General features: G+C 45.8%; 2 protein-coding genes across 3 annotated transcripts in view; one reads left to right on the plus strand and one right to left on the minus strand.

Annotated features, from left to right (window-relative positions):
• The window catches only part of LOC130285535 (rho GDP-dissociation inhibitor 2-like), a 150,190-nt gene extending 136,472 nt beyond the window's left edge, over positions 1 to 13,718 (minus strand). Inside the window, exon 1 of the mRNA XM_056537055.1 lies at positions 13,593 to 13,718. The gene's annotated coding sequence lies outside the window, so the exon portion shown is untranslated. The remainder of the gene's footprint in view (positions 1 to 13,592) is intronic.
• Positions 9,226 to 26,018, plus strand: part of LOC130285534 (regulator of G-protein signaling 11-like) — a 115,268-nt gene continuing 98,475 nt past the window's right edge. The window contains exons 1-2 of one of the 2 annotated variants that reach the window (XM_056537051.1): positions 9,226 to 9,314; positions 11,927 to 12,099. In XM_056537051.1, the coding sequence (XP_056393026.1) occupies positions 9,275 to 9,314; positions 11,927 to 12,099 (213 nt within the window). In that variant the 5' untranslated portion in view covers positions 9,226 to 9,274. The remainder of the gene's footprint in view (positions 9,315 to 11,926; positions 12,100 to 26,018) is intronic. The other variant, XM_056537050.1, reaches the window with a different exon arrangement.

Here is a 26,018-nt window from a genome sequence, read left to right on the forward strand (position 1 = left end):
AACCTCCTCCTCGTTTAATCACCTTACTACTGGGGTGACACACTGTAACAAACCTCCTCCTCATGTAATCTCCTTACTAATGGGGTGACACACTGTAACAAACCTCCTCCTCATGTAATCTTGTTACTACTGGGGAGACACACTGTAACAAACCCCCTCCTCATGTAATCTCCTTACTACTGGGGTGGCACACTGTAACAAACCTCCTCCTCATGTAATCTACTTACTACTGGGGTGACACACTGTAACAAACCTCCTCCTCATGTAATCTCCTTACTACTGGGGTGACACACTGTAACAAACCTCCTCCCCATGTAATCTCCTTACTACTGGGGTGACACACTGTAACAAAACTCCTCCTCATGTAATCTCCTTACTACTGGGGTGACACACTGTAACAAACCTCCTCCTCATGTAATCTCCTTACTACTGGGGTGACACACTGTAACAAACCTCCTCCTTATGTAATCTCCTTACTACTGGGGTGACACACTGTAACAAACCTACTCCTCATGTAATCTCCTTACTACTGGGGTGACACACTGTAACAAACCTCTTCCACATGTAATCTCCTTACTACTGGGGTGACACACTGTAACAAACCTCCTCCCCATGTAATCTGCTTACTACTGTGGTGACATACTGTAACAAACCCCCTCCTCATGTAATCTCCTTACTATTGAGGTGGAACACTGTAACAAACCTCCCCCTCATGTAATCTTACTACTGGGGTGACACACGGGGGGGGGGGGGTTGGGGGGAGTGCCAGAGAGACCAATCATATGAGAAGCATGCACTTTCAGGATGCTGGACAGACCTAATAAAGGAGTGTTGCGTGCAGCAGTGTTGCGCTCCTCTTACAGACTGAGGAATGCCAATTATTATAATATGGGGGAGGGGGGATGTGGTGGGTGCTGGACAAGCCTGACCTGGGTAATTGCGTCTGTGTGGCTCAGGTGCTGGCTACGTTTCTTGCTGCGCGCAGAGCAGCGCTCCCACTCAAGAGGGCACTCTAGGCGGCTGCCTATTTTGCCTATAAGCAGAGCCGGCCCTGATAGTCATAGTAGTTATGTTCACAAGTCCGGAACTTTACCCTAAGACAACTCAGGACTCAGGAGTTATAAGAATCGGTGTTCCTATGATAGAATCGGTGTTCCTATGATAGTATCGGTCTTCCTATGATAGTATCGGTCTTCCTATGATAGTATCGGTCTTCCTATGATAGAATCGGTGTTCCTATGATAGAATCGGTGTTCCTATGATAGTATCGGTGTTCCTATGATAGTATCGATGTTCCTATGATAGTATCGGTGTTCCTATGATAATATCGGTGTTCCTATGATAGAATCGGTGTTCCTATGATAGAATCGGTGTTCCTATGATAGTATCGGTCTTCCTATGATAGAATCGGTCTTCCTATGATAGAATCGGTCTTCCTATGATAGAATCGGTGTTCCTATGATAATATCGGTGTTCCTATGATAGTATCGGTGTTCCTATGATAGTATCGGTCTTCCTATGATAGTATCGGTCTTCCTATGATAGTATCGGTGTTACTATGATAGAATCGGTGTTCCTATGATAGTATCGGTCTTCCTATGATAGAATCGGTCTTCCTATGATAGAATCGGTCTTCCTATGATAGAATCGGTGTTCCTATGATAGTATCGGTGTTCCTATGATAATATCGGTGTTCCTATGATAGAATCGGTCTTCCTATGATAGAATCGGTCTTCCTATGATAGAATCGGTGTTCCTATGATAGTATCGGTGTTCCTATGATAGAATCGGTCTTCCTATGATAGAATCGGTCTTCCTATGATAGAATCGGTGTTCCTATGATATCGGTGTTCCTATGATAGTATCGGTGTTCCTATGATAGTATCGGTCTTCCTATGATAGTATCGGTCTTCCTATGATAGAATCGGTCTTCCTATGATAGAATCGGTGTTCCTATGATAGTATCGGTCTTCCTATGATAGTATCGGTGTTCCTATGATAGTATCGGTCTTCCTATGATAGAATCGGTCTTCCTATGATAGTATCGGTCTTCCTATGATAGTATCGGTCTTCCTATGATAGTATCGGTCTTCCTATGATAGTATCGGTGTTCCTATGATAGTATTGTGCTACCAAACCACAAGTGCTGTCATAGGGACACAGTGACAGTAGTTATTACATAGCTTAAACAACCAGAACACAGTAACATATCACATTCTCATATCCCAACATTTTATCCCATCCTCATCCCGTCCTCATATCCCGTCCTCCTATCCCAACCTCATATCTCGTCCTCCTATCCTGTCCTCATATCCCGTCCTCATATCTCGTCCTCATATCCCGTCCTCATATCTCGTCCTCATATCTCGTCCTCATATCCCGTCCTCATATCCCGTCCTCATATCCCGTCCTCATATCCCGTCCTCATATCCCGTCCTCATATCCCGTCCTCATATCTCGTCCTCATATCCCGTCCTCATATCTCGTCCTCATATCTCGTCCTCATATCCCGTCCTCATATCCCGTCCTCATATCCCGTCCTCATATCTCGTCCTCATATCCTGTCCTCATATCCCGACCCCATATCCCGTCCCCATATCCCGTCCTCAATTCCTGTCCTCATATCCCGTCCTCATATCTCGTCCTCATATCCCGCCCTCATATCCCGCCCTCATATCTCGTCCTCATATCCCGTCCTCATATCTCGTCCTCATATCCTGTCCTCATATCCCGACCCCATATCCCGTCCCCATATCCCGTCCCCATATCCCGTCCCCATATCCCGCCCTCATATCCCGTCCCCATATCCCGCCCTCATATCCCGCCCTCCTTTCCTGTCTTCATATTCTGTCCTTATATCACGTCCTCATATCCTTTCCTCATATTCAGTCCTCATATCCCATCCTTATATCCCGTCATCATCCTCATATCTCGTCCTCATATCTCGTCCTCATATCTCACATATCCCCGTCCTCCTGTGGTTGAAGGACCTGTCATGTGGGTGTATTGGGGGAAAAGATGTTTTTAACCTTGAGCCAAAGCAACAAAAAAAGGGCGGAAAATAGAAGGGGCATGTCCTGTGAGAGGGTGTGGCTTAAAGGAGGGGTGTGGCTTGCCTGACACATTCACCAGCAGATGCAGGGTGGAGTAAGGTACAGGAAGCCTTCCATCTATCTTTAGACAACAACTCTTTATCCTCACAAATGGGAGTAGGTAAGGGTTAATTTAATTATCCTATACATTTAGTTGACATATAAGTAACATGTGACCGAGTGTAAATCTAAATATCTGCAGCTGTTTGGAAGTGATGCTGGAACATATATATATATATATATATATATATATATATATATATATATATATATCCACATACATACCGTACTCAGCTGTGACGTTCTATTGTCCTATAGAGGAGGGCGCCGTTGTGAGATGTTTTGTCTCCGTTATTATTATTATTATTAATAATAATAGTAATACTAATTTGTCTCCATTAAAGGGGTACTCTGGTGGATTTTTTTTTTTTTTTAATCAACTGGTGCCAGAAAGTTAAACAGATTCGTAAATTACTTCTATTAAAAAATCTTAATTCTTCCAGTACTTATTAGCTGCTGAATACTACAGAGGAAATTATTTTCTTTTTGGAACTCAGTGCTATCTGCTGACATCACGAGCACAGTGCTCTCTGCTGACATCTCTGTCCATTTTAGGAACTGTCCAGAGCAGCATATGTTTTCTATGGGGATTTTCTCCTACTCTGGACAGTTCTTAAAATGGACAGAGATGTCAGCAGAGAGCACTGTGCTCGTGATGTCAGCAGAGAGCTCTGTGTTCCAAAAAGAAAATAATTTCCTCTGTAGGAGCTAATAAGTACTGGAAGGATTAAGATTTTTTAATAGAAGTAATTTACAAATCTGTTTAACTTTCTGGCATCAGTTGATTAAAAAAAAAAAAAAAAATTAAGTTTTCCACCGGAGAACCCCTTTAAGAGGTAATGGAGGGGCCTACACCCAAACGATCTAGTCTAGCAAGAAAACGTGTCCAATAGAAGAGAGGTCTAAATAAGATGTGTCTGTAAGGAGAAAGGTAAGAAGTGACCAGGCTATGAGATTTCTTTTGGATCCTTAAATAATTATGTTTTAATTTAAAGGGGTACTCCGGCCCCAAGACATCTTATCCCCTATCCAAAGGGTAGGGCATAAGATGTCTGATCGCGGGGGTCTGCCCCCATGTGACATCACGCCCCACCCCCTCAATGCAAGTCTATGGGAGGGGGCGTGACGTCCGTCACGCCCCCTCCCATAGACTTGCATTGAGGGGGCGGGGCGTGATGTCACACGGGGGCGGAGTCGTGACTTCACGATACTCCGTCCCCGCGGTCAGGAGGCATAACACTCAGATCCTCCAGCGCTTCCTGCAGTACTTACAGGTGGTTGCTGCATGCTAGATTGTGGGGGTCCCCAGCGGCGGGACCCATGATCCTTTGGATAGGGGAGAAGATGTCTTGGGGCTGGAGTACCCCTTTAAAGCAGGAAAGTATTCACACCCTTGAACTTTGGAGTAAGCATAATGATAACTTCTTGGCCTCAGTTCCTTCTTATTTCTAGCCCCTTATTCTGGGGCCTAGAAGAACAACCTATGTGTGAAACATCTTTTTTTTTAATGGTGTATATCTCTAGACATCTTTAAAGGGGTACTCCAGTGGAAAATAATTATTTTCATTTCAACTGGCTTCAGAAAGTTATACAGATTTGTAAATTTCTTCTATATAAAAATCTTAATCCTTCCAGTACTTATCAGCTGCTGTATGCTCCAGAGGAAGTTGTGAAGTTCTTTCCAGTCTGACCACAGTGCTCTCTGCTGACACCTCTGTCCATGTCAGGAACTGTCCAGAGCAGGAGATAATCCACATAGCAAACCTCTCTCGGCTCTGGACAGTTCCAGAAACAGACAGAGGTGTCAGCAGAGAGCACTGTGGTCACACAGAAAAGAACTACACCCCTTCCACTGGAGCATACAGCAGCTGATAAGTACTGGAGGGATTAAGATTTTTATGTAAAAGTAATTTACAAATCTGTTTGACTTTCTGGCACCAGTTGATTTGAAAAAAATAGTTTTCCATCGGAGTACCCCTTTGAGTCTCTCGAACCGAACTAAAATGGGACCATTAAAGGGGAAGTTGGATGTAACCTCAATAATTCAATAATCTGACATTAGAGGATGAACATTCCCACACTGAGAGACTAGCTACATCCTTCCTTACTGATCTATTAGAGGAGAGGCTATCCACATCCTTCCTTACTGATCTATTAGAGGAGAAGCTATCTACACCCGTACTTACTGATCTATTAGAGGAGAGGCTATCCACATCCTTCCTCACTGATCTATTAGAGGAGAGGCTATCCACATCCTTCCTTACTGATCTATTAGAGGAGAGGCTATCCACATCCTTCCACAATGATCTATTAGAGGAGAAGCTATCTACACCCGTACTTACTGATCTATTAGAGGAGAGGCTATCTACATCCTTCCTCACTGATCTATTAGAGGAGAGGCTATCCACATCCTTCCTTACTGATCTATTAGAGGAGAGGCTATCCACATCCTTCCACAATGATCTATTAGAGGAGAAGCTATCTACAACCGTACTTACTGATCTATTAGAGGAGAGGCTATCTACATCCTTCCTCACTGATCTATTAGAGGAGAGGCTATCCACATCCTTCCTTACTGATCTATTAGAGGAGAGGCTATCCACATCCTTCCACAATGATCTATTAGAGGAGAGGCTATCCACATCCTTCCTCACTGATCTATTAGAGGAGAGGCTATCCACATCCTTCCACAATGATCTATTAGAGAAGAGGCTATCCACATCCTTCCACAATGATCTATTAGAGAAGAGGCTATCCACATCCTTCCTTACTGATCTATTAGAGGAGAGGCTATCCACATCCTTCCTCACTGATCTATTAGAGGAGAGGCTATCCACATCCTTCCTCACTGATCTATTAGAGGAGAGGCTATCTACACCCTTCCTCACTGATCTATTAGAGGAGAGGCTATCTACACCCTACCTCACTGATCTATTAGAGGAGAGGCTATCTACACCCTTCCTCACTGATCTATTAGAGGAAAGGCTATCTACACCCTTCCTCTCTGATCTATTAGAGGAGAGGCTATCTACATCCTTCCTCACTGATCTATTAGAGGAGAGGCTAACTACATCTTTTCTCATTGGAGAGAGGGGGATTTTTTTTTACTGTGGCTGTCTGCCAGGAAGAGCTAACAGAGGGCAAATATTTTGGGTGACCAAATAACTGAAATATTTGACCAGTAACCAATGGTTGCTGACAATTACACCTTATGTAAAGTGCATTTATTGGGCCTCCGTGGTTTTGCTCGGTCATGACGGACTCTTTCTCATTGGCCTGATCTCTCGTTACCTGCGCAGTCGGGGACGGTGGAGGATGTCAGGCTTAATCTCTGTATTGACCATAACTATATTTATAGAATGTAATGAGATCATCTACATCTCCGCTCTTCTTCCAAAGCAAACACGTCCAATTTGTCTCGACTTTCAGTATTATTTAACCTTTCGGATGCCTTGATTAACAAGGACGTTTTTCGCGGGAGGCACCGGGGGGAGATGTGGAGCGTCAGATCAGGGTGTCATGTGAAGAGATGTGATCTCTGTCTGTTCTCACCCTCCCGAGACGTGGTCTGGTATGTGGATCTATCAGATCAGATCCCTTATCATCATGTTGTGTCAGCTTTTATATTCTGTGCTGATTCATTTCTTGATATGTCTTCATAGGGGTATGTGGTGGCCCAGTACGGGAGGTGTTACCCCGTGCTCCTCCTGTCCTGTCAGGCAGCCTCCTTCAGTGTCCCCAAGGCCCCTGCACTTGTTTCCCCCGTTGTAAATATGTTTTACCAGGTAAAGTGTTATAAAATGTAATGTTGCTTTAAGAGTTATACCATGTGATATGTCATGTGATTGTTACCCAGGAGGTACCAGTGACCAGGTGATCCCAAGAGTGACCTATGGGCTCCCTGCTAGTCTCCCCCATATAAGCCCTGGGTGGAGCTTCTCTCTCTTGGAGCTTCGCTCTCTCTTCCGGCTGAGGTCCAGTGCAGTCGTCTAGTTTGTGTATCCAGAGTGTTGGAGACCTCAAAGTCCAGTCCTGCAGCCGCCATCAATTCAAGTAAGATAAAGTCACAGCTTTATGAGTCAAGTCAAGTCCCTGTCATCTGTCAAGTCAGCGTGTCTGCATTCAATTGTCCAGTCCTACTACAAGTCCCAGCAAGCCCTTAAGGTCTCTGCATCACTGATCACCTCCTTGGGCCCTTTACCTGCCATGCCACAGTTTGCCACAATAGTAAGGGGCGATCTACATACTGCATTCGCCATGGTCAATCCCCATGAGATCTTTATCCAGTAGTTTGTGTTACTTGAGCATTGAGCTAGTGCAGTGGTCTCCAAACTGTGGACCTCCAGATGTTGCAAAACTACAACTCCGAACTGAGTATCCTGTCACTGTTTGCCACAAAAGTAAGTGGCGTGGAGGCCTACAGTCTACACATTGCCATGGTCAAAGCCCATGAGATCCTCATCTAGTAGTTTCTTTTACTTGAACATTGAGCTAGTGCAGTGGTCTCCAAACATTGAACCTCCAGATGTTGCAAAACTACAACTCCCAGCATGCCTGGACAGCCAGTGGCTGTTGTAGTTTTGCAACATCTGGAGGGCCACAGTTTGGAGACATCTGAGATTGCCAGATGCCCATATAATACTTCTCCAAGTCTCATTTTGCCACAAAAGTGGTCTCCAAACTGTGGACCTCCAGATGTTGCAAAACTACAACATTACTATTGTCATTCCCAGGAGACCCTATGGTAGTCACTCCTGAAGATGCTCCAGTTATAAGGTTCCCGGTAGAGATGAGCGAACTTACAGTAAATTCGATTCGTCACAAACTTCTCGGCTCGGCAGTTGATGACTTTTCCTGCGTAAATTAGTTCAGCTTTCCAGTGCTCCGGTGGGCTGGAAAAGGTGGATACAGTCCGAGGAAAGAGTCTCCTCGGACTGTATCCACCTTTTTCAGCCCACGGGAGCACCTGAAAGCTGAACTAATTTATGTAGGAAAAGCCATCAACTGCCGAGCCGAGAAGTTTGTGATGAATTGAATTTACTGTAAGTTCGCTCATCTCTAGTTCCCGGGTCTTTTGCTTCTCTGGTCAGTCTTAGATGTGACCACTAGATGGCAGAAGTATCAGGTTCTCATCAGAGGTGTAGCTTGAAGATTCTAAATCTGTAACAGCCCCCCCCCCCTCCCCCCAAATGCTTAATATATAGCAATTGTCTACTCCTATAAGAAAGAGAGACCTTAAAGGGGTACTCCAGTGAAAAACTTTTTTTTAAAATTTTTTTTTTTAAATGAACTGGTGCCAGAAAGTTAAACATATTTGTAAATGACTTCTATTGAAAAATCTTTACCCTTCCAGTACTTATTAGCAGCTGTATGCTACAGAGAAAATTCTATTTTTTTAATTTCTTTTTTGTCTTGTCCACAGTGCTCTCTGCTGACACCTCTGTCCATGTCAGGAACTGTCCAGAGCAGCATATGTTTGCAATGGGGATTTTCTCCTGCTCTGGACAGTTCCTGACATGGACAGAGGTGTCACCAGAGAGCACTGTGGACAAGACAAAAAAGAAATTAAAAAAAGAATAGAATTTTCTCTGTAGCATACAGCTGCTAATAAGTACTGGAAGGGTAAAGATTTTTCAATAGAAGCCATTTACAAATCTGTTTAACTTTCTGGCACCAGTTGATAAAATATATGTTTTCCACCGGAGTAACCCTTTAATGGGCCACTTCAGGCACCCATTTGGCACTGTTTCCCAACCAGAGTGCCTCCAGCTGTTGCAAAACTACAACTCCCAGCATGCCCGGACAGCCTTTGGCTGTCCGGGCATGCTGGGAGTTGCAGTTTTGCAACAGCTGGAGGCACTCTGGTTGGGAAACGTTGCCATATAATTATGCCAAGGGTTCTTATCCATTATCCTATTTATTGCTTTATGTATTATATATATATATAAAAAAAAAAAAAATACAGAAAAAAAACAAAGAAATGATTATTATTAGAAGGAATCTTCATCTAGATAACAGGATCAGATGACCGAAATATTTTCCTCACAGGGCGAAAAATAGGAAATTCGTACAAATAAAAAAATAAAAATAAAAAACGACGCAGTACCGCCAATGACCACCAGATGTCCTTCCTTTCCAGCTGTGATAGCATACAGATGCAATGTAAGGCCCTGTATACAGTACTTGTTAAAGGTATATGCTCAGGACGTCTGACGGGACCCTGAGAAGGACAGTATACGTCTATATTATAGTACACTCTGCTACGCCACCCTATACGGAGAAATTGGTACATTGACATGTATGAGCTTAAAGGGGTATTCCAGGAAAAAAACTTTTTTATATATACATCAACTGGCTCCAGAAAGTTAAACAGATTTGTAAATTACTTCTATTAAAAAATCTTAATCCTTTCAGTACTTATGAGCTTCTGAAGTTAAAGTTGTTCTTTTCTGTCTAAGTGCTCTCTGATGACACCTGTCTCGGGAACCGCCCAGTTTAGAAGCAAATCCCCATAGCAAACCTCTTCTAAACTGGGCGGTTCCCGAGACAGGTGTCATCAGAGAGCACTTAGACAGAAAAGAACAACTTTAATCCTTTCAGTACTTATGAGCTTCTGAAGTTAAGATTTTTTAATAGATGTAATTTACAAATCTGTTTAACTTTCTGGAGCCAGTTGATTATATATATAAAAAAAAGTTTTTTCCTGGATAACCCCTTTAATGGAGGCCAAAAGGAGACTTGTATGGCCTCTGCCTGGTGAACAGGAACTAGAGATGAGCGAACTTACAGTAAATTCGATTCGTCACAAACTTCTCGGCTCGGCAGTTGATGACTTTTCCTGCGTAAATTAGTTCAGCTTTCAGGTGCTCCGGTGGGCTGGAAAAGGTGGATACAGTCCTAGGAAAGAGTCTCCTAGGACTGTATCCACCTTTTCCAGCCCACCGGAGCACCTGAAAGCTGAACTAATTTATGCAGGAAAAGTCATCAACTGCCGAGCCGAGAAGTTTGTGACGAATCGAATTTACTGTAAGTTCGCTCATCTCTAACAGGAACCTAAGGGTATGTTTAAAGCATTGTAGTGCTGTGTGTAATACCAACAGTAATAACACACTCAATGATAATGTGGTGGCCCAGTATGGGATGTTGTTTCACCGTGCCCTTCTCCTGTCCTGTTAGGCAGAGTCCCTTTATGTCCCCAGGGCCCCCTGCAGTGTTGTCCCCTATGTACATATGTTATAATGTTAAAAGTGTAATGTTTCTTAAATTACTGTGACCATGTGCTTGTTACCCAGGAGGCACTAGTGACCAGGTGACACCCCCTATAAAACCAGGGGTGGAGCTACAATCTCTCTCTTCCAGCATTCTTGCTCCTGCTGAGGTCCAGTGCAGTCGTCTCAGTGTGTGTGTCCGAAGCATTGGAAGTCTAAAGTCTACAGCCATAAGTCAGTCCAGTCAAGTCTTCTATATAGTCATCGTGGCCTGCACTAAAGTCAGTCTAACTACTGCAAGTCCCAGCAAGCCTGCGAGGTCCCCCTGTGTCACTGGTCACCTCCCTGGGATATTGGCTGTACTGCATAGACTGTATCACCTGTCTTGTCTCAGTAAAGCTACACTTGTCCTTAAAGGAGTACTCTGGTGGAAATTTATCTTTATTTTTATTTTTTTTTAATCAACTGGTGCCAGAAAGTTAAACAGATTTGTAAATTACTTCTAATAAAAAATCTTAATCCTTCCAGTACTTATTAGCTGCTGAATACTACAGAGGAAATTATTTTCTTTTTTGGAACACAGAGCTCTGAATCGCTGAATCACGACCACAGTGCTCTCTGCTGACATGTCTGTCCATTTTAAGAACTGTCCAGAGCAGGAGAAAATCTCCATAGCAAACATATGCTGCTCTGGACAGTTCCTACAATGGACAGAGATGTCAGCAGAGAGCACTGTGCTCAAAAAAGAATAGAATTTCCTCTGTAGTATTCAGCAGCTAATAAGTACTGGAAGGATTAAGATTTTGTTTTTTATAGAAGTCATTTACAAATCTGTTTTACTTTCTGGCACCTGTTCGGCATCTTCATTGCCCCCGTGCCTAGCCAAGGACTAGCGGTATTACCTTTGGGTGGTTAAAGGTAAACCAAGCCCTGGCGTCACGACAAGAAGGGGTTAATAACATCTGCCCCCAGAGTTACAACATCTGCCCTACATTGCACCCCCGCACGCCACAATAACAACAAACTCAGCTCTGCTAAGTCTGTATTAAAGGGGTACACCACTGGAAAACTTTTTTTTTTCTTTTTTAATTAACTGGTGCCAGAAAGATAAACAGATTTGTAAATTACTTCTATTTTAAAAATCTTAACCCTTCCAGGACGTATCAGCTGCTGTATGCTCCACAGGAAGTTGTGTAGTTATTTTCAGTCTGACCACAGTGCTTTCTGCTGACACCTCTGTCCATGTCGGGAACTGTCCAGAGCAGGAGAGGTTTGCTATGGGGATTTTCTCCTGCTCCGGACAGTTCCTGACATGGACAGAGGTGTCAGCAGAGAGCACTGTGGTCAGACTGGAAAGAACTATGCAGCTTCCTGTGGAGCATACAGCAGCTGATAAGTACTGGAAGGATTAAGATTTTTAAATGGAAGTAATTTACAAATCTGTTTAACTGTCTGGAACCAGTTGATTTAAAAAATAAATAAAAATAAATATATAATTTTCCAGTGGAGTACCCCTTTAACATCTATGCATTTATTTTCTAATGCAGTTCCCAAATTTTCCATCAGGTGGCAGCAGAGGTAACCCCCCCAGGACCAACTTCAAACCATCTCCCCCAGTTCACACAGAAGCTTCTGCTCAGCGAGTAGGTGACAACGCTCCTCGCCTCCTCCTCACCATGACCATCAACAATCTGCAGCAGGGGAAGAACTACAAAGTCCAGATGTCATGTCTGACCAAGGTAAGGGCGCAGCCGCCTGCCTTCCCCTCCCCGGCTCCCCATCACACTTTTAACCCCTTGCATTCCAGCAGCAGAGGCAGGACAGATGTTGGAGGGAGCAGGATGTCATAGCTGGGGTGTGCATGCAACAGATGTAGCAGAGCCCAGTTTGTCATTTCACTCTATGCCGGTGTTTTCCAAGACGGCGTGCCTCCAGCTGTTGCAAAACTACAACTCCCAGTATGCCCGGACGGCCAACATTCCACACTGTTTGATTCGCAAATCAGCATCTAGACTAGATACAATTGAAACAAACCCTCAGATGGGAGAACTGTTATGTCTCCATGGCAGTGTTTCTCAACCAGCGTGCCTCCAGCTGTTGCAAGACTACAACTCCCAGCATGCCCGGACGGCCAACATTCCACACTGTTTGATTCGCAAATCAGCATCTAGACTAGATACAATTGAAACAAACCCTCAGATGGGAGAACTGTTATGTCTCCATGGCAGTGTTTCTCAACTAGTGTGCCTCCAGCTGTTGCAAGACTACAACTCCCAGCATGCCCAGACGGCCAACATTCCACACTGTTTGATTCGCAAATCAGCCTCTAGACTAGATACAATTGAAGCAAACCCTCAGATGTGAGAACTGTTATGTCTCCAGGGCAGTGTTTCTCAACCAGCGTGCCCCCAGCTGTTGCAAGACTACAACTCCCAGCATGCCCGGACAGCCTTCGGCTGTCCGGGCATGCTGGGAGTTGTAGTCTCGCAACAGCCAGAGGCACACTGGTTGGAAAACACTGCTCTATGCGTTGTGCTAATACACCAGCAGTCCTATGTAAAACTAAAGACAATTTTGGATAACTTAATTCAGCAGAGATAATACAGCATAACCTGCAGCGTATCTACTTGCAGTCCTATGTAAAACCACTTAAAACACATAAGATAATGCACTAGGTTTACCTGCAGTCCTGTGTAAACTTACATAGAACACATGAGATAATGCACCTGTTTCACTTACACGTAATACACAGAAGATAATGCACAAGATTTATGCGCAGTCCTATGTAAAACCACATTATACACATGTACGATAATGCACTCGTTTCACATGCAGTCCTGTGTAAACCCACATTAAACACATAAGATGATGCACCAGGATTACTAGTAGTCCTGTGTAAAACCAAATTATACACATAAAATAATGCACTAGGTTTCCTTGCACTCCTATGTAAATCCACACATAACTCGCCTAAGAATGCTGTAGGTTTTCTTGCAGTCCTATGTAAAACCAAAGATCGTACACGTATAATTATGCAGTAAGTTTAATCCAGTCCTATGTAAACCCAGATAATTATCATACTATAGTGCAGCAGGTTTTACCTACAGTCCTGTTTACAACCACAGAAAACACTTCTTGCAGTCCTATGTAAAAATTGCAGACAGCACAATAATTTGTCATGATTAGCTGTGATACCATATAACACCACAGGGATGACATTGTGATAACCTACCTGCAGTCCTATGTAACTGATAAGAGCTTCGGCTCTGCTACATGAGTGTGTACTCTGCATACTCGCACGCATGCTGCGCCTGGTCCCCCTGCCAAGATAATGAGCGCCCGGCTGCAGAGTTACATCAGGACACACGTTCAATTCTAGCGAATTCCCAGATAAAGCGAGTTATATTTAGATGAAGTGGAATCTGCGCTGATGAGGATGGAACGGAGCGGAGGAGCGGAGCCCGACCATCACCCCCATCATCACTCCTACCATCACCCCCATCATCACTCCTACCATCACCCCCATCATCACTCCTACCATCACCCCCATCATCACTCCTACCATCACCCCCATCATCACTCCTACCATCACCCCCATCATCACTCCTACCATCACCCCCACCATCACCCTCACCATCTCCTCCACCATCACCCTCACCATCTCCTCCTCCATCTCCTCCACCATCATCCTCACCATCTCCTCCATTATTACCCTCACCATCTCCTCCACCATCACCCTCACCATCTCCTCCTCCATCTCCTCCACCATCACCCTCACCATCTCCTCCTCCATCTCCTCCACCATCACCCTCACCATCTCCTCCTCCATCTCCTCCACCATCATCCTCACCATCTCCTCCATTATTACCCTCACCATCTCCTCCACCATCACCCTCACCATCTCCTCCTCCATCTCCTCCACCATCATCCTCACCATCTCCTCCATCATCACCCTCACCATCTCCTCCACCATCACCCTCACCATTTCCTCCACCATCACCCTCACCATTTCCTCCACCATCACCCTCACCATCTCCTCCTCCATCTCCTCCACCATCACCCTCACCATCTCCTCCATCATCACCCTCACCATCTCCTCCACCATCACCCTCACCATTTCCTCCACCATCACCCTCACCATCTCCTCCATCATCACCCTCACCATCTCCTCCACCATCACCTCCACCATCACCCTCACCATCTCCTCCACCATCACCCTCACCATCTCCTCCACATCACCCTCACCATCTCCTCCACCATCACCCTCACCATCTCCTCCACCATCACCCTCACCATCTCCTCCACCATCACCCTCACCGTCTCTTCCACCATCTCCTCCACCATCACCCTCACCGTCTCTTCCACCATCTCCTCCACCATCACCCTCACCATCTCCTCCATTATTACCCTCACTATCTCCTCCACCATCACCCTCACCATCTCCTCCTCCATCTCCTCCACCATCACCCCCACCATTTCCTCCACCATCACCCTCACTATCTCCCCCCACCATCACCCTCACCATTTCCTCCACCCTCACCATCTCCTCCACCATCACCCTCACCATCTCCTCCACCATCACCCTCACCGTCTCTTCCACCATCTCCTCCACCATCACCCTCACCATCTCCTCCATTATTACCCTCACTATCTCCTCCACCATCACCCTCACCATCTCCTCCTCCATCTCCTCCACCATCACCCCCACCATTTCCTCCACCATCACCCTCACTATCTCCCCCCACCATCACCCTCACCATTTCCTCCACCCTCACCATCTCCTCCACCATCACCCTCACCATCTCCCCCACCATCACCCTCACCATCTCCTCCACCATCACCCTCACCATCACCCTCACCATCTCCTCCACCATCACCCTCACCATCTCCTCCACCATCACCCTCACCATCTCCTCCACCATCACCCTCACCATCTCCTCCACCATCACCCTCACCATCTCCCTCACCATCTCCTCCACCATCACCTTCACCATCTCCTCCACCATCACCTTCACCATCTCCTCCACCATCTCCTCCACCATCACCCTCACCATCTCCTCCACCATCACCCTCACCATCTCCTCCACCATCACCCTCACCATCTCCTCCACCATCACCCTCACCATCTCCTCCTCCATCTCCTCCACCATCACCCTCACCATCTCCCCCACCATCACCCTCACCATCTCCTCCACCATCACCCTCACCATCTCCTCCACCATCACCCTCACCATCTCCTCCACCATCACCCTGACCATCTCCTCCACCATCACCCTCACCATCTCCTCCACCATCACCCTACCATCTCCTCCACCATCACCCTCACCATCTCCTCCACCATCACCATCACCCTCACCATCTCCTCCACCATCACCCTCACCATCTCCCCCACCATCTCCTCCACCATCTCCTCCACCATCACCTCCACCATCACCCTCACCATCTCCTCCACCATCACCCTCACCATCTCCTCCACCATCACCCTCACCATTTCCTCCACTATCACCCTCACCATCACCCTCACCATCTCCTGCACCATCACCCTCACCATCTCCTGCACCATCACCCTCACCATCTCCTCCACCATCACCCTTACCATCTCCTCCACCCTCACCATCACCTCACCATTTCCTCCACCATCACCCTCACCATCTCCTCCACCATCACCCTCACCATCTCCTCCACCATCACCCTCACCATCTCCTCCACCATCACCCTCACCATTTCCTCCACCATCACCCTCATCATCTCCTCCACCATCACCCTCACCATCTCCTCCACCATCACCCGCACCATCTCCTCCACCATCACCCTCACCATCTCCTCCACCATCACCCTCACCATCTCCTCCACCATCACCCTCACCATCTCCTCCACCATCACCCTCACCATTTCCTCCACCATCACCCTCACCATCTCCTCCACCATCACCCTCACCATCTCCTCCACCATCACCCTCACCATCTCCTCCACCATCACCCTCACCATCTCCTCCACCATCACCCTCACCATCTCCTCCACCATCACCCTCACCATTTCCTCCACCATCACCCTCACCATCTCCTCCACCATCACCCTCACCATCTCCTCCACCATCACCCGCACCATCTCCTCCACCATCACCCTCACCATCTCCTCCACCATCACCCTCACCATCTCCTCCACCATCACCCTCACCATCTCCTCCACCATCACCCTCACCATCTCCTCCACCATCACCCTCACCATCTCCTCCACCATCACCCTCACCATCTCCTCCACCATCACCCTCACCATCTCCTCCATCATCACCCTCACCATCTCCTCCACCATCACCCGCACCATCTCCTCCACCATCACCCTCACCATCTCCTCCACCATCACCCTCACCATCTCCTCCACCATCACCCTCACCATCTCCTCCACCATCACCCTCACCATCTCCTCCACCATCACCCTCACCATCTCCTCCACCATCACCCTCACCGTCTCCTCCATTATCACCTCACCATCTCCTCCAACCTCACCATCTCCCCCCACCATCACCCTCACCATTTCCTCCACCATCACCCTCACCATCTCCTCCTACATCTCCTCTACCATCACCTCACCATCTCCTCCACCATCACCCTCACCATTTCCCCCACCATTTCTTTTACAGCCATATTGATCATTAATGGTCCTCATCCTTCCTGCTGTCTCAGTGCACATCAATAAGTGTAGCATTAGTCGGCGGTTGCTGTATACTGTATACGAGGGATTATTGCAGGAAGCAGTGTTCAGTCCAGAGTTGTGGGGGGAGGGGGTGAATACTTTTTACAGTGGCTGCTGTGATAACTCCAGTCCTTGCGTTGTCTTCCGCTGGTTATATATCTGCAGCTCTGTACACAGATTGTCACTGTCCACATCAGTCCCTACCACCAGGGGGGGCACAAAGATGTCCTATCCCTAACACCAGTCCTGAATAACAGGAAGAAAGAGGTGCAGCTGTGCTGAAAGACATAAAACAGGATCCACATAGCAAGGATTCAAGCGGGGCGCGTTTCGGTCACCTGAGGTCTATGACTAAGGTCCAAGTGACCGAAATGTGTCCGATCCCCTGGCCATGTGGAGACTGTTTTGATATTTTACTGTCACAATAAAGATGAAGTTTTATGGCACTTGTCCAGCTGGATCTCTTTCTTCAAGCCCCTTATTGTTGTGGGTTCCTACTCCGGCCATCCGTGCTGGACTCCGCTCCTACATAGAGGTGAGGACTTGTTTGTATTTATGTGCATTTGGCCTGTGCTAAAAAAAAAAAAAACAGTCCTATTTCAGACCCCAGTACCCATGAGATCTCAGCACCCTGCAGACCCCAGTACCCATCTGATCTCAGTACTTATCTGATCTCAGTACCCATCTGACCCAGTATCATTCAGACCCCAGTACCCATGAAATCTCAGCACCCTTCAAACCCCAGTACCCATCAGAACTTCGTGCCCTTCAAACTCCATCCACCTTAAAATCACAGCACCCCTCAGAACCCTTCAGACCCCTGTACCCTTCGGACCTCAACACCCTCCAGACCCTTTAAACTCCATCAACCTTCAGATCCCAGTACCCTTCATATATTAGTGCCCTCTAGCACCCTTCAGACCCCAGTACCCATCAGAACTTAATGTCCTTCAAACTCCATCCACCTTCAAATCACAGCACCCTTCAGAACCCAGTATCGATCAAATCTCAGTATCCATCAGATCTCAGAATCCATCAGATCTCAGTAGCCATCAGATCTCAGTAGCCATCAGATCTCAGTAGCCATCAGATCTCAGTAGCCATCAGATCTCGGTAGCCATCAGATCTCGGTACCAATCAGATCTCAGTACCCTTCGGACCTCAGCACCCACCAGACCCCATTACCCATCAGATCTCATTTCCATTTAAACTCCATCAACCTTCAGATCCCAGTACCCTTCATATATTAGTGCCCTTATGACTCCAGAACCCTCTAGCACCCTTCAGACTCCAGTGCCCCAGATCTCATTGTCTTTTAGACCCCACCACACTTCTGATTCTTGCCCCCTTCAGACCACAGCACCTTTTAGACCCTAGCATCCTTTAGACTCCAGCACCCTCAAGACTCTAGTGCCCTTTGAATCCCAGCACCCTTTAGATCTCAGCACCTTTCAGGTTCCAATGCCCTTCAGACTCCAGCACCCTCCAGACCACTGTGCCCTTCTGTGGTGGCGGGGTGTGTGGTGCAGGGCAGATGTTGTTACCCTAGGCGCAGATGGTATTAACCCCTTGTATTCGTGACGCCAGGGCTTGGTTCAGCCCATAACCACCCGAAGGTATACCGCTGGATCCTGGGCTAGGCGCGGGGGGCAATAAAGACTCCGACACCAAGTTACAGATAACAGTAGCTTTACTGAGAGTAGACAGTTGGTAAAGTCTATACAGTGCAGCCAGGGCCCAAGGAGGTGAACAGTGACACCGAGACCTCAAGGGCTTGCTGGGACTTGTAGTAGGACTGGACAATTGAATGCAGACCACGCTGACTTGACAGATGACAGGGACTGACTTGACTTGATTTGACTCATACTTATTTCTCCTTATACGTGGCCTGTAAGGATCATTTTTTGCGCCCCGATCTGTAGTTTTTAACAGTCCCATTTTTGTTTCGATGGGAGTTTATGATCACTTTTTTTAAATTAAATTCGGGAGTTGCAGTTAGTTACTAACTACGACTCCCAGCATGCCCTGACACAGCCTGTGGCTGAGTGGCTGTCCCAAACGAAAACTACAACTCCCAGCATGTTTGACTATATAGTAGTATATAGTATGGGTCAGTGTTTCTCAACTAGGGGCACCTCCAGCTGTTGCAAAATTACAACTCCCAGCATGCCCGGACAGCCGTTGGCTGTCCGGGCATGCTGGGAGTTGTAGTTTTGCAACAGCTGGCGGCGCTCTGGTCAGGAAACACTGGTATAGGTTATGGTGCAACATTCCGGGAGTTGGAGAGTTGGTTGGATAAATACCGGTCATTGCATTGCCGGTATTTTTTATATAAAAATAACGACAGGGTGGCCAAAATACCGTCTGTGTCGGTAAAATACCAAGCACGTGGCGACCTTAGTGACAGCTGACCAGCACCCCAGTGTTGAAGTGTAACCACAGGTGATAAACGGGATAAAACCGCAACAAAACCGCCACATGTGAACACACCCTTTAATGTTCACCAAGCTTTCTGGAGACAGATAGTTATGGCTACAGAGAGTTTCTCCTTTTGTTTACTTCATATATATATATAATTATAGAACAACAATGGCGCAGCACTCAAAAAGATGCAAAAAGCTGTGAATTTATTCATTCATGTAAAAAAAAATAGCTATTTTGTTTGACATGAAGGAATAAATCCACAGTTTTTTGCATCTCTTTGAGTGCTGCGCCATTGTTGTTCCATTACATGGACTGTGATCGGGTCGGGGTGCCGGCACCGAGCACTTATGGTGAAGTAGTGCTGCATTGATTTTGAGGAACTATATATATATATATATATATATATATATATATATATATATATATAATATGGAGATTTATCAAAACCTGTCCAGAGGAAAAGTTGCTGAGTTGCCCATAGCAACCAATGAGATCACTACTTTCATTTTGCAGAGGCCTTTTCAAAAATGAAAGCAGCAATCTGATTGGTTACTATGGGCAACACAGCAACTTTTCCACAGGACAGGTTTTATAAATCTCCCCCTATATGTGTGTGTGTATATATATATATGGAGATTTATCAAAACCTGTCCTGAGGAAAAGTTGCTGAGTTGCCCATAGCAACCAATCAGATTGCTACTTTCATTTTTAACAAGGCCTCTTCAAAATGAAAGCAGCGATCTGATTGGTTGCTATGGGCAACTCAGCAACTTTTCCTCAGTTTTTGATAAATCTCCGCCATAATGTATAGAGCCCATTATAGATTTCGTGAGGCGGGTGAGACTCCCTTCCATCTGTTCTCAGATCAGATTAGACTCAGCAAGAAAACTGAAGGCATCCGAAAAGACGCCAAAGAATCTGGTGATGAGAAGAGAGCGGGGGGGGTGGAGTGTCTGGAGGAGAAGACATCTGATTACATTGGAATATTCACAAGTCTCATCATATTTACATGTCTGAGACGTCTCAATCATGATCCAAACAATGCTGCCAGGTGTGGACATCAGGCACTGTGCGGAGCGATGCATCATGGGGGTGTATCACACATCACTGGCTTAGATACGCCACCTCGGAAGATAGGATCACACATGTGAGGCTTAGATATGTAGCTAGGCATACAGTATCACGCATGATAGGGTTAGATCAGTGCTTCCCAAGCAGGGTGCCTCCAGCTGTTGCAAAACAACAACTCCCTGCATGCCCAGATCAGTGTCTTCCAAGCGGGGTGCCTCCAGCTGTTGCAAAACTTCAACTCCCTGCATGCCCAGATCAGTGTCTCCCAAGCGGGGTGCCTCCAGCTGTTGTAAAACTACAACTCCCTACATGCCCAGATGAGTGTTTCCCAAGCAGGGTGCCTCCAGCTGTTTCAAAACTACAACTCCCTGCATGCCCAGATCAGTGTTTCCCAAGCGGGGTGCCTCCAGCTGTTGCAAAACTACAACTCCCTGCATGCCCAGATCAGTGTTTCCCAAGCGGGGTACCTCCAGCTGTTGCAATACCACAACTCCCTGCATGCCCAGATCAGTGTTTCCCAAGCAGGGTACCTCCAGCTGTTGCAAAACCACAACTCCCTGCATGCCCAGATCAGTGTTTCCCAAGCGGGGTGCCTCCAGCTGTTGCAAAACTACAACTCCCTACATGCCCAGATCAGTGTTTCCCAAGCAGGGTACCTCCAGCTGTTGCAAAACCACAAATCCCTGCATGCCCAGATCAGTGTTTCCCAAGCAGGGTGCCTCCAGCTGTTGCAAAACTACAACTCCCTGCATGCCCAGATCAGTGTTTCCCAAGCGGGGTGCCTCCAGCTGTTGCAAAACTACAACTGCCTGCATGCCCAGATCAGTGTTTCCCAAGCGGGGTGCCTCCAGCTGTTGCAAAACTACAACTCCCTGCATGCCCAGATCAGTGTTTCCCAAGCAGGGTGTTTCCAGCTGTTGCAAAACCACAACTCCCTGCATGCCCAGATCAGTGTTTCCCAAGCGGGGTGCCTCCAGCTGTTGCAAAACTACAACTCCCTACATGCCCAGATCAGTGTTTCCCAAGCGGGGTGCCTCCAGCTGTTGCAAAACTACAACTCCCTGCATGCCCAGATCAGTGTTTCCCAAGCGGGGTGCCTCCAGCTGTTGCAAAACTACAACTCCCTGCATGCCCAGATCAGTGTTTCCCAAGCAGGGTACCTCCAGCTTTTGCAAAACCACAACTCCCTGCATGCCCAGATCAGTGTTTCCCAAGCAGGGTACCTCCAGCTTTTGCAAAACCACAACTCCCTGCATGCCCAGATCAGTGTTTCCCAAGCAGGGTGCCTCCAGCTGTTGCAAAACTACAACTCCCTGCATGCCCAGATCAGTGTTTCCCAAGCAGGGTACCTCCAGCTGTTGCAAAACTACAACTCCCTGCATGCCCAGATCAGTGTTTCCCAAGCAGGGTGCCTCCAGCTGTTGCAAAACCACAACTCCCTGCATGCCCAGATCAGTGTTTCCCAAGCGGGGTGCCTCCAGCTGTTGCAAAACTACAACTCCCTGCATGCCCAGATCAGTGTTTCCCAAGCGGGGTGCCTCCAGCTGTTGCAAAACGACAACTCCCTGCATGCCCAGATCAATGTTTCCCAAGCAGGGTGCCTGCAGCTGTTGCTAAACTACAACTCCCTGCATGCCCAGATCAGTGTTTCCCAAGCAGGGTACCTCCAGCTGTTGCAAAACCACAACTCCCTGCATGCCCAGATCAGTGTTTCCCAAGCAGGGTGCCTCCAGCTGTTGCAAAACTACAACTCCCTGCATGCCCAGATCAGTGTTTCCCAAGCGGGGTGCCTCCAGCTGTTGCAAAACTACAACTCCCTGCATGCCCAGATCAGTGTTTCCCAAGCAGGGTACCTCCAGCTGTTGCAAAACCACAACTCCCTGCATGCCCAGATCAGTGTTTTCCAAGCAGGGTGCCTCCAGCTGTTGCAAAACTACAACTCCCTGCATGCCCAGATCAGTGTTTCCCAAGCAGGGTGCCTCCAGCTGTTGCAAAACTACAACTCCCTGCATGCCCAGATCAGTGTTTCCCAAGCTGTGTGCCTCCAGCTGTTGCAAAACTACAACTCCCTGCATGCCCAGATCAGTGTTTCCCAAGCGGTGTGCCTCCAGCTGTTGCAAAACTACAACTCCCTGCATGCCCAGATCAGTGTTTCCCAAGCGGGGTGCCTCCAGCTGTTGCAAAACGACAACTCCCTGCATGCCCAGATCAGTATTTCCCAAGCAGGGTGCCTCCAGCTGTTGCAAAACAACAACTCCCTGCATGCCCAGATCAGTGTCTCCCAAGCGGGGTGCCTCCAGCTGTTGCAAAACTACAACTCCCTGCATGCCCAGATCAGTATTTCCCAAGCGGGGTGCCTCCAGCTGTTGCAAAACTACAACTCCCTACATGCCCAGATGAGTGTTTCCCAAGCAGGGTGCCTCCAGCTGTTGCAAAACTACAACTCCCTGCATGCCCAGATCAGTGTTTCCCAAGCGGGGTGCCTCCAGCTGTTGCAAAACTACAACTCCCTGCATGCCCAGATCAGTGTTTCCCAAGCGGTGTGCCTCCAGCTGTTGCAAAACTACAACTCCCTGCATGCCCAGATCAGTGTTTCCCAAGCGGTGTGCCTCCAGCTGTTGCAAAACTACAACTCCCTGCATGCCCAGATCAGTGTTTCCCAAGCGGTGTGCCTCCAGCTGTTGCAAAACGACAACTCCCTGCATGCCCAGATCAGTGTTTCCCAAGCGGTGTGCCTCCAGCTGTTGCAAAACTACAACTCCCTGCATGCCCAGATCAGTGTTTCCCAAGCGGGGTGCCTCCAGCTGTTGCAAAACTACAACTACCTGCATGCCCAGATCAGTGTTTCCCAAGCAGGGTACCTCCAGCTGTTGCAAAACTACAACTCCCTGCATGCCCAGATCAATGTTTCCCAAGCAGGGTGCCTGCAGCTGTTGCAAAACTACAACTCCCTGCATGCCCAGATCAGTGTTTCCCAAGCAGGGTGCCTCCAGCTGTTGCAAAACTACAACTCCCTGCATGCCCAGATCAGTGTTTCCCAAGCGGGGTGCCTCCAGCTGTTGCAAAACTACAACTCCCTGCATGCCCAGATCAGTGTTTCCCAAGCGGGGTGCCTCCAGCTGTTGCAAAACTACAACTCCCTGCATGCCCAGATCAGTGTTTCCCAAGCGGGGTGCCTCCAGCTGTTGCAAAACTACAACTCCCTGCATGCCCAGATCAGTGTTTCCCAAGCAGGGTGTCTCCAGCTGTTGCAAAACTACAACTCCCTTCATGCCCGGACAGCCGAAGGCTGTCCGGGCATGCAGGGAGTTGTAGTTTTGCAACAGCTGGAGGCACACTGCTTGCGAAACACTGGCTTAGATACACACAGTATCACACATAAAATGCTCTAGCATTACGATAGATTGACATCCCTGTGATTCTCTTGATTTGCTTGTCCGGACTGAGAGCTGAAAACAATAATTTGTGGTGAAAGGACATCGGATACTGGACCATGTGCCGGATGCGTCTGACTTTGGTCACTTGGCGGAGATGCTCTTTATGGACAGAAAATACCCAGAAATCCAGAGATAATCTCCTTATAGATGATATTCTGCTGCCAGGCAACTGCTGAATATGTAATTATACAAATGTAACCGCATGTCACCAAAGAGAATAACCCGCTATAACAATCCAGATAACTGTGTGCACTGCTACTCTATGGGTAATACTTATATACCTGTACTTAATAGCAGTATTATAGTAGATATATTCTTGTATATAGGAGGCAGTATTATAGTAGTTATATTCTTGTATATAGGGGACAGTATTATAGTAGTTATATTCTTGTATATAGGAGCAGTATTATAGTAGTTATATTCTTGTATATAGGAGCAGTATTATAGTAGTTATATTCTTGTATATAGGAGCAGTATTATAGTAGTTATATTCTTGTATATAGGAGCAGTATTATAGTAGTTATATTCTTGTATATAGGAGCAGTATTATAGTAGTTATATTCTTGTATATAGGAGGCAGTATTATAGTAGTTATATTCTTGTATATAGGAGCAGTATTATAGTAGTTATATTCTTGTATATAGGAGCAGTATTATAGTAGTTATATTCTTGTATATAGGAGCAGTATTATAGTAGTTATATTCTTGTATATAGGAGCAGTATTATAGTAGTTATATTCTTGTATATAGGAGGCAGTATTATAGTAGTTATATTCTTGTATATAGGAGGCAGTATTATAGTAGTTATATTCTTGTATATAGGAGGAGTATTATAGTAGTTATATTCTTGTATATAGGAGGCAGTATTATAGTAGTTATATTCTTGTATATAGGAGGAGTATTATAGTAGTTATATTCTTGTATATAGGAACAGTATTATAGTAGATATATTCTTGCATATAGGAGCAGTATTATATTAGTTATATTCTTGTATATAGGAGACAGTATTATAGTAGATATATTCTTGTATATAGGGGCAATATTATAGTAGTTATATTCTTGTATATAGGAGGCAGTATTATAGTAGTTATATTCTTGTAAACAGGGGGCAGTATTATAGTAGTTATATTCTTGTATATAGGAGGCAGTATTATAGTAGTTATATTCTTGTATATAGGAGGCAGTATTATAGTAGTTATATTCTTGTATATAAGAGCAGTATTATAGTAGCTATATTCTTGTATATAGGAGCAGTATTATAGTAGTTATATTCTTGTATATAGGAGACAGTATTATAGTAGTTATATTCTTGTATATAGGAGCAGTATTATAGTAGTTATATTCTTGTATATAGGAGGCAGTATTATAGTAGTTATATTCTTGTATATAGTAGGCAGTATTATAGTAGTTATATTCTTGTAAACAGGGGGCAGTATTATAGTAGTTATATTCTTGTATATAGGAGCAGTATCATAGTAGTTATATTCTTGTATATAGGGGCAGTATTATAGTAGTTATATTCTTGTATATAGGAGCAGTATTATAGTAGTTATATTCTTGTATATAGGAGCAGTATTATAGTAGTTATATTCGTGTATATAGGAGCAGTATTATAGTAGTTATATTCTTGTATATAGGAAGCAGTATTATAGTAGTTATATTCTTGTATATAGGAGCAGTATTATAGTAGTTATATTCTTGTATATAGGAGCAGTATTATAGTAGTTATATTCTTGTATATAGGAGGCAGTATTATAGTAGTTATATTCTTGTATATAGGAGGCAGTATTATAGTAGTTATATTCTTGTATATAGGAGGAGTATTATAGTAGTTATATTCTTGTATATAGGAGGCAGTATTATAGTAGTTATATTCTTGTATATAGGAGGAGTATTATAGTAGTTATATTCTTGTATATAGGAACAGTATTATAGTAGATATATTCTTGCATATAGGAGCAGTATTATATTAGTTATATTCTTGTATATAGGAGACAGTATTATAGTAGATATATTCTTGTATATAGGGGCAAT

This window comes from Hyla sarda, chromosome 8, assembly GCF_029499605.1.
Source record: "Hyla sarda isolate aHylSar1 chromosome 8, aHylSar1.hap1, whole genome shotgun sequence".
NCBI lineage: Eukaryota > Metazoa > Chordata > Amphibia > Anura > Hylidae > Hyla > Hyla sarda.